Source organism: Epinephelus fuscoguttatus, linkage group LG13 (assembly GCF_011397635.1).
Source record: "Epinephelus fuscoguttatus linkage group LG13, E.fuscoguttatus.final_Chr_v1".
Taxonomy (NCBI): Eukaryota; Metazoa; Chordata; class Actinopteri; order Perciformes; family Serranidae; genus Epinephelus; species Epinephelus fuscoguttatus.
Genome location: NC_064764.1, coordinates 5,668,476 through 5,677,331, shown reverse-complemented (window position 1 = coordinate 5,677,331; position 8,856 = coordinate 5,668,476). Strand labels below are relative to the sequence as shown.

Here is an 8,856-nt window from a genome sequence, read left to right as displayed (position 1 = left end):
TGTTGTGTGTCGCACTTAAATTGCTCCCTGCTGCATCAAGGAACCTGTAGGCCTACTCGGAGGATGCGCGCACACGTAGGCATATCGCGTGCCAAATCCATGATCTCTTCATGATCTCATGATATCCACCGACAAAACAAAATTTCAAACGGCATTTCAAGAGGCTGGCTACACTACAATGCTGAGGGTGCAGTAATGAGCTGTAATGTATGTTGGCAATATGCCAAAGAAATAAAACTTAACAACTCATTTGTCATCGGTAACAAAACGATGAAGCTGGAGAACATCCTTGACCATGAACGCAGCAAGTGTCACATAGCCTGCGTGGCTGTGTCCTGCCTCTCCTCTCAACACCCGCCGTGATGACACTCATGGCCATGTCTGAACAGACCACTCAGAAGATGATGAACATGTTCAATACTGCACATGCCATTGGGAAGAAGGGGAGATCGTTTACGGACTTCGAGTGGATATGCGAGTAAGTGAAAAATGTGCTTCTATTAAATTAGTGTCACATAGCCTGTTAGTTATGAAACCAAATCCCCCGCCCTCCAGAATTAATAAGGGCTATTTTATCAGGCTGTTTAGGTTAACTTAATTCACATGAATATGCAGTCCCACAATAAGCATTTTCATTTTCCACAGTGGAAGGCTCATTTAGCACAAATAAGTAGATATATTGGATAACATTACTGTTTATCAAAAGACTGAATTAATTTTTGCCATGATTTTTTACTTTTGCAGCTTAGATGAAAACAAAGGCATTGTGGTGGGATCAACCCATAGGAACAGGATTTAAGCCCAAGAGTTCACACACTATGTTGCAGAAGCAGAGAGGAACAACATCAGAGAGATGTTGAAAACCACCAGATTTCTCTCCATCGTGTCTGACGGCTCCACAGACAGTTCTGTGAAAGAGGAGGAGTTGGTTTATGTAGGTTCTGTTACAAGAGAAAGATCAAGACCAAGTCTGTTGGCATCAGGTCAGTGGAGAAGGCCGGCACAGAACACATAACCAACATAGTCAGTGCCATCATGGAGGGAGTGTGCAACGAGTGGGGGAGGGAGTTGGTTGCCCTGGCCAGGGGCGGAAATCCCGGGGGGGGACAGGGGGGACATGACCCCCCCCCTTCAGTAAAGCTGTGTCGTCGCCCCCCCCCCCCCCCCCCCAGAATAATTTGAGACACAATTAATAATTTTTGAACAATGCAGTAGTATTTATTAAAAGCACAATGTAAGTGGTGCTCATTATAATCGTGCAATAATGTGCTTTTTAAATCTTAAAAGATTTAGTCCCCCCCTCCCATTCCTAGTAGTGGTATATCCCACACTCTTTCCAACGGGCAGGGCTACTTGGCAGCAGTAGCAGCGTGTGGCTGGACTCGCTGCCCACATTGCGCATCGCAGGGTAAGATGTACACTCACACAGATACAGTTTAACTTACACAAGTTACAACACATCCCATTTACTGTTACAACAAGCCCGGGGCCCAGGCTGATAATATAAACTGTCTGCAACATTTCTCCTGCATTGTTCAAAAGCCTACTCAATTAACAGTGCTGCTAAGCTAAAAGCTAATGAATAAGCTCATAGTTTAGTGATAGTCAGAGACGACAGGAGAGAAAGAAGAGGGAGAGGACAGGGCAAGAGCAGTCAGTGGCGGAGCGGCTCGTAGCTAATGGGTACCCATCTGTAGGCTCTCCACCTGTCAGTGAGACAAACATGAGAGACGTGCAGTCTAACCGACGAGGAGCTGTCATTACGCGTTGACTATTACGCACGGTTGTGAGGTGCACAGCAGCAGATCTCACAGCACACTGTTTATAAACCAGTTTACCAGTTTAATTGCAGGAAATGTTTAGTTGTTAAGCCATTCCTCATAAGTATAGACATTCACTCTGCCTGCTGGAGAGATAGAGAGAAGATTAAAGCATCAAATTGCGGTAAAAGATGCTGTATAAAAGACAGGCTACAACTTTTTTTCCTTGTCCCCCCTGGAATTATTCTCTAAAATTTTAAATTTTACTGTTTATTGTCCCCCCCCCCCAGCTATGAAATGGGATTTTTGCCCCTGGCCCTGGCAACAGATGGTGCTGCTGTGATGATCGGAGCCAGGACTGGTGTGGTCAGCCAACTGAAGGGGGACCAAGCCTACATCATCAGCATCCACTGTATGGCATACATGATGTATGAACGTGATGTACTAGAAAGTGGAAGACCTCCTCATTGGGCTCTACACCTTCTACCACACCAGCCCACTGAACAGGGCAAACCTGTTGAATAGCTTCTAAGCTCTTGGTCACAGACCACTGGTACCCACCAGAATCGGCAGGACCTGATGGGTTGGACACCTACCGCGTGCCCTGGACCACTTCCTGCGGGGTTACCAGGGGGTTGTCCAGCACCTGGAACAGGTAGTGGCTCTGAATTGCTATATTAACTATATCAAAAGTCATCAAAATGTTATGTCCAGTAAAGAAAAATATAACACTATATTCCAATGCTTTATGCACTCATAAAATGTGTCATATGGTTATAGGTGGTTTTGAATAGCACAGTGATCTGTTTGTATGTCTTTGTTCTTGATGCATTTCAGATCCAATCTGTTGATGCCCAAAATGTCAGAGGTGTGAAGCAAGCCAAGGCCAGAAAATACTACAGCACTGCCAGGGAGGCTGTTGTCATCCGCTTCTGTGGCTTCCTGAATGACACCCTAACCCACCTGAGCAGCCTGTCTGCCAGTCTGCAGAGGTCCACCATCACCATTGCAGAGGCCCACAGTTCCTTGTGCTCAACACAGGCAGTACTCAAGAAGTACAAAACCAGGTAAGATGCAATAAGCAGTACTTGCCTTAAGAGAATTAAAAAAAAAGTTCATGTCAGCAAGAGAGGGAAAGAGAGTGTAAGTGTGTTGTGCACTCTAAAAGGATAGTGAACATTAGCCTTTTGTCACCAGAGAGGGGCCCATGCTGAAGGGCGCAATGGCGAACAGCTATGAGGGAATTTCACTGACCAGCAGAGAAAGTGACAGGAAGACCCTCATCACCTGGTGGATCACTTCCAAGCCTGTCCTGGAAACCTCTGCCATCCATGTTGAAAAGATTCCTGACCAGTGGACCATCCTCAAGGTGCTGATGTGCCAAGAGCCCCAGTCCCTGCAGCAGATGTCCTGGGTCAGTGTCAACAGGAGCCATCAGCATTCTTGCCCTGATTTGCTGGCACTGGTTGACCTGGTCCTGTCCTTCCCTGCCTCCATGGCTGAATGTGAAAGAGGTTTTAATACCATGAAACAGGTGAAAACCAATTGGCGGTCCAGTCTACTGTCTGATACACTGTCAGATCTTCTTATGGTCCAGCTCTCCTCCCCAGAGATCAAGGAGTATGATCCCACCAAAGCTGTGATACTCTGGCACCAGGACTCAGGACTCCAGACTTCATGGACTGTGCAAAGGGGGTGACTGCAGAGTGAGCAGTCTGAGGAGGTTTAAGTTACATGATTAATAAGCATCTGGAAGGTTTACAACAAAAAAATTTACTGTTGTGCTTACTGTAAATTACTGTTATGTTTGAAGTACAAATGTTTGAAGTACAAAGTGCAAATGGAATTTTGAGCTCAAAACTTGATAATATTAAACTAATTTTACCTCAAACTTCACTCTGGCCTCTCCTTTAAGCTTGTATTCAACATAATATTGTATTATCTCAATGAAAAGCACTGAAAAAAACGTATATGTGACAGAAAAAGGCAATTCATTATTTTGGCTGGTAAAAAATATGTTTGGCCGGTAGGTTTTTTTCATCTAGGGATGCATGATATTGGGATTTTTTGCTGATAGCCCAACATGCCAATATGCAACTGCTTATTTGACTGATAACCAATACCAATAGCGATATATCCACTTTTTTTCCCTACCTAATTTCAGTGATCATCAAGTCTCTTCTGTAGTGGAATTAACATTATATTATACATGCATACTCATATTGTGATGGCCCCCCAGTTGACGGAGACATAAAAAGCCAGTGATTTTCAATGTATGTAATATTTATTCATTGTGTAAAATAAGAAAAAATATGTTGGTCAATTCCGATATTTCATTTTAAAGCCAATGTTGGCTGACACCGATCACGTGCTGATGTTATTATGCATCCCAAGGCAATAGCGCTAAAGGGGTTTTGCAGCTCCAAATGAAGCCACTTACTAAATTGTGCCACCTGGGGGGAGACCTGATGGTGGCCACCACTGGGACAGCATTACCTAGGGTAACTGCCAAATGAGTGGGGCCACTTGCTAGCACTCGACTTGGGTGGTGCGCAGTGCAGGGCAGCCTCGGCTAGCTGACCAGTGGAGACAGAGAGTGAGCAGTGGGCAAGTTTCTGCATGTTAATGTAGCTAACCAACCATCTGTGGGTAAAGCCAAGAGAAAAAAACAAAAAACAAAAGGCAACACAAAACATTTACATTTTACCACCTCTAAATGGATAGTACTTTAAAATGTGACCCTCACTGAGTCAATGGAGGGCCAGACTTAAAGGAATAGCCTCTTATATTTCATTTCATTTTGTGGGCTTTCATATGCAAAATTTACAGAAACTGGCATCCCTACCCTAAATCTAACCAAGGTATTTATTTTTGCATCTATATTTTTGATTTTTAACAGTCCTGCCAATAGGAGAGTTGGATCAGAAAATGCTTCTATGTGTTGTTCTAGAGGACAAAAGCAAACAATGTACTTTTGTGTTTCATTTGAAGGACTTTTGGCATCAGTGGTTACGACACGTTCACACAAAAAAGTTGGACCCGGTTCAACATTTGCTGCAACATAAATACATTCAAGCACTCTTTTCTGGTGGATCACTGAATAGAGTAAGTCTATTGTTTAACTGGCATTATTACGATGAAAGAACCATTCCCATGGTTGTAAAATGCTGTGTCACTGTTGTAGAAACTGCTCAGTGTTTTGGCGCCTGATGATCCTTCAAACTCATGGCTCTATCACCTTCCTGGATCATAGTTTATCCTCTGGCCAGTACCTGAAACAATACACCCCTTGATTTTTCTTAGTTAGAGTTGACAGCCTGGTGCTGAACCAACAGCTTGCCTACAACAGCTGAAGCAGCATTCAGTCATTTGTCAGTGTAACCCTGGACATGGTAATCTACAGTACTGCTGTGCAATCACAAGTGTCTTGTCGCTGCCTTACAACCCAATGCAAAATCAATGTAGTTAAGTACCTAATTTGGAAAAAAAAAACAGCCTAAAAAGATGCTTTGGGTTGCAGTAGTGTGCATAAAATGTGAGCCAGTACATGACTGGTGTAAACAGCTGTAATAATTAAAACTGTAGCACATCTGTTGTGTAAGATGCACATAAGATTAATGACTGAAAAATACAGCTAAAAAGTGTCCTGTCCACTGAACGCAGCATGTGGCTCTATTACATCTCACAAAATGTTCACTCTCTCTTGTTTTTACATCATAAGCAAAAATTTAGGCAAGAATCCCTCCCCTAAATATAGCTTATTAATAACTTAAGTTTGCAGGGGAAAATGAACTCTCTTCTCTTCAAGCACTTCCACTGTCTTACAGCTAAGTTAGTTTATATTCCATATATATTTAACTGTCTTACTGATTTGACGTTGCTGTACAGGTACTTTTCATGTACAGATGGAGTTAGAGATGCACAGCTGGGGTTAACGATGTTGCCTGAGGCAGGAGGTCATTGAGGCATGTCAGCTCATCTAAGATGTAGAGTATTTAAAAAAGTATGTCACTGCTTGAAAGATGGTCTTTCTCAACACATTCTCACTCCAACCTCATCACATATCAACGATTGGTCATGGACTTTCTATGTCAACATATGATGTGCAAGGTACCCTGGGTGCGTTGGGGGTTGATGTTCTGGGATGCCATGTCAGCTTCAAATTGTTAAATGCATTGTCTGTTTTCAAAATACAGACATGTACATGCATGCAGACTCTTTTGAAATAAACACACTATGTTGGTAAAACACCACAAATTGACTTTTCTTCAAAAACAAATGCACATGGATACGTTTTACCACCACACGCACATTGTTGGACCTATCCACTAGGGCATTAACGACTTTGACTTTTTTCAGGTCGACTTATCTGTCAATAAAGTCGAAGTCGAGTCGACAAGTCATTTGATGACGTCATCACATTGACACGGCGGAGGAAAGTGAAGTATCTCCACACATGTGATGTGTGTCTGTCAGGCCCGAGGTCTGCGCGGACTCAAAGTGGATGTCCACAAGCCCTGTGCGCGCAAAGCTCAGATTTTACAACCGTGCGGACTCCGCTCCGCGCACCAGTGACTGCTCAGCATGTATTTTTCACATCGCGGGGATTTTTCACAGACATTTTTACAGGAAACTACAGCGCGGAAGTGCGTTCGACTATGAAAGCCAGAATGACTGCGGACATTCATCGCGGAGTCTGCTCCGCTTATAGTACGCCCAAGTATGTTCAAGGATAAAGTATCAGCGTAAGCCAATCAGAGGCAGCGATTGCATTCCGTACACAGGCACACACACAGAGAGAGGGAAAAAACACATGACTTGTCGACTCCTCCCGGGGGGTGTCGACTTGTGCCACTGACGTCGACACGTCGACAAATCAATTTTTCTGTTAATGCCCTACTATCCACCACCTATCCCTCCCACCCAACTCGAACTTCTGCAGCCTTAGCTTTCATTGTTGTCCCCCCACATTGGCCCCCTGATGCTGTCGGGCACTGTTAAATACTGACAGTGACCAGCCGCATATCATGCCAACTTGAAAGGACAGCTTTTTCATTGGTGTCTGACGCCAAAAGTCACTGACCAAGCGCTAGATTTTGATGACTTCAGAGTGAGATCAAGTTGTCTTTCAATAAAACTAGGCTGTCTATGCAGTTCAAAGACAAATGACTTTTGAAATTGGTGCTATATGACCAAAGAAAACAGAGGAACAGGGCTGTGGCACTTGCTTTTGTTCAAGAGGTTGAAAACATACAAGTACAGCTCCAACTGGTCAGTGAGGTGATGCAAGTTGCCTGTCCAAAAACAGTATGGTGGCCAGATGGCAACAAATGATCTCATATTACAGTTGAACGGTAAACTAAAATAGGTTTCTGGTTTCTGGTTTCAGGTTTCTGAAAACATTTTAGGCTTGAAATAGGCAGTGAAGCAACAGAATCTTGCATCATATTTGATCAGCGCTGCCTCGTTCTACAGTTTTTTTCACCCTCCATTTTATCAATACAGGAAATGGTATGGCACCCACTTCCTGTTCATCTTCTCATGTATTACACCCAAACAATGTACTAGAATAAGTTTCTTAAAACATTCTAGGCTAAATAGGCGAGAGGGATGCCGGACTTTACATAGACAGCGAGGCTTTAATGAATGCAACACCATAATAAAGTTCATGTTTTTTATCAAATGAAATGAGCTGAGTTCACAAAGTGTAGGCTCAAATGCTACCACATACATACAGCGGTATTTTACCAATATATTCAGCAACAGCTCCCTTGCTTATCATACTTATTGTTATTCAAGTGGTTGCATTCATTCAAAATTGATTCCTACTCTAGGAGGGTTTTTTTTTTTTTTTTTTTCAGCTGATTGGAGGAGATGATTATGAACATTTGACTCTTGTTAGAAGTTGTTGGCAGTCAGCCTTAGTTACTGGGGAACATGAGTTTTCTTTAGAATTAATTTAAGAAAGGAAGACTTAAAAAAAAGATTATTATTTTTACCTTTCAAACAAAAAAGCCAGTGAAAATAAAGTGGATGCAAATCTTGAACTTCAGGATGGTATCACACTGCACCCTGCACTGGAATGTGTGCAGGAGATGTGTTGCATGTTGTAAATGACCTTATGACCTTTGTTGCATGCCATCCACTGTCTCTGCTTATCTTTGCGGTCCACAGCACACTGTGTAGTAAGGCAAAAATGCCCCATAGTTCAGTTTTTATGCAAATTTAACAGTATCATAAGATAAAAAAAACAGTATGAAGGAAATAATTTTGACTTTCAGTTTGTGACTGTGGTAAAATATACTATTGCACCCCTTGTGATACAGAATTAATTGCCTTTTGTGAAAAGTCTTTGCCAAGTGACTGTGGATTGCAGACACTCTTCAAAAGGCCTCAACATCACACATTAGTTCTTTTCCATCAGCTGCTGAATCTCAAAAGTGGCCTTTAAAATCAAGGCCTTGTCTCTGGCAGCACAGAGATCATTATAAGAATCACTGCATATTCTATCTTCACAAGTGTGTGTGCTCCATTTAAGTTTTCACAGTTCAACTTCAAAAGGATTGCTACAGCCACTGAAGGCCTCATAAACATTCGGTTTGATTTCAGGGTAATGCATTGCTTAAGAGTGAATCAAGACTTCATTTAACTGTCCAAAACTGCCTCTTCTTCTGGTCGGATTTTGCAGACAAGAAGCTTTATCCAGTGCTCAAAATCCAGACATGCTAATAAACTCACGTCTTCTGGCTCAGTATTTATTGACCCCTGAAAACCTCTGATTTGGTGCGCAACTTGCATTGTTTCTGTATTTGCACAGTATTTGCACATGTGGTATCAAATTGGTATGCATTTCTCAATTTACTTTTTTTTTTATTTAATTCACACATGATTTTCTAAATGTGATGTGTGTTGAAGATCTTTTCTTCATTTGGCTGTATTGGTTGTGCCTACTTTCATGTGTTGTATTAAGCTACAGTACCCTTTAGCTCACTGGACCACTGTACATTTCAGTGCAATTATTGGAAATGTGAAAAAAAATGTTCTGAAATTTGTTTTTTGCCGTAAAAACTTCTACGCTTATCTTCCCCTGTACAAT

The 8,856-nt window shown here is 42.3% G+C and overlaps 1 protein-coding gene across 1 annotated transcript; it reads left to right on the top strand.

Moving 5' to 3' along the window:
* The first annotated feature begins 362 nt into the window (after nt 1-362).
* LOC125899175 (zinc finger protein 862-like) lies at nt 363-3,459 on the top strand. Its single transcript, XM_049593244.1, has 4 exons — nt 363-478; nt 2,051-2,201; nt 2,598-2,827; nt 2,958-3,459. Exons 1-4 carry the CDS (start codon nt 363-365, stop codon nt 3,457-3,459), a joined length of 999 nt encoding a protein of 332 aa, XP_049449201.1.
* The last annotated feature ends 5,397 nt before the right edge of the window (nt 3,460-8,856 follow it).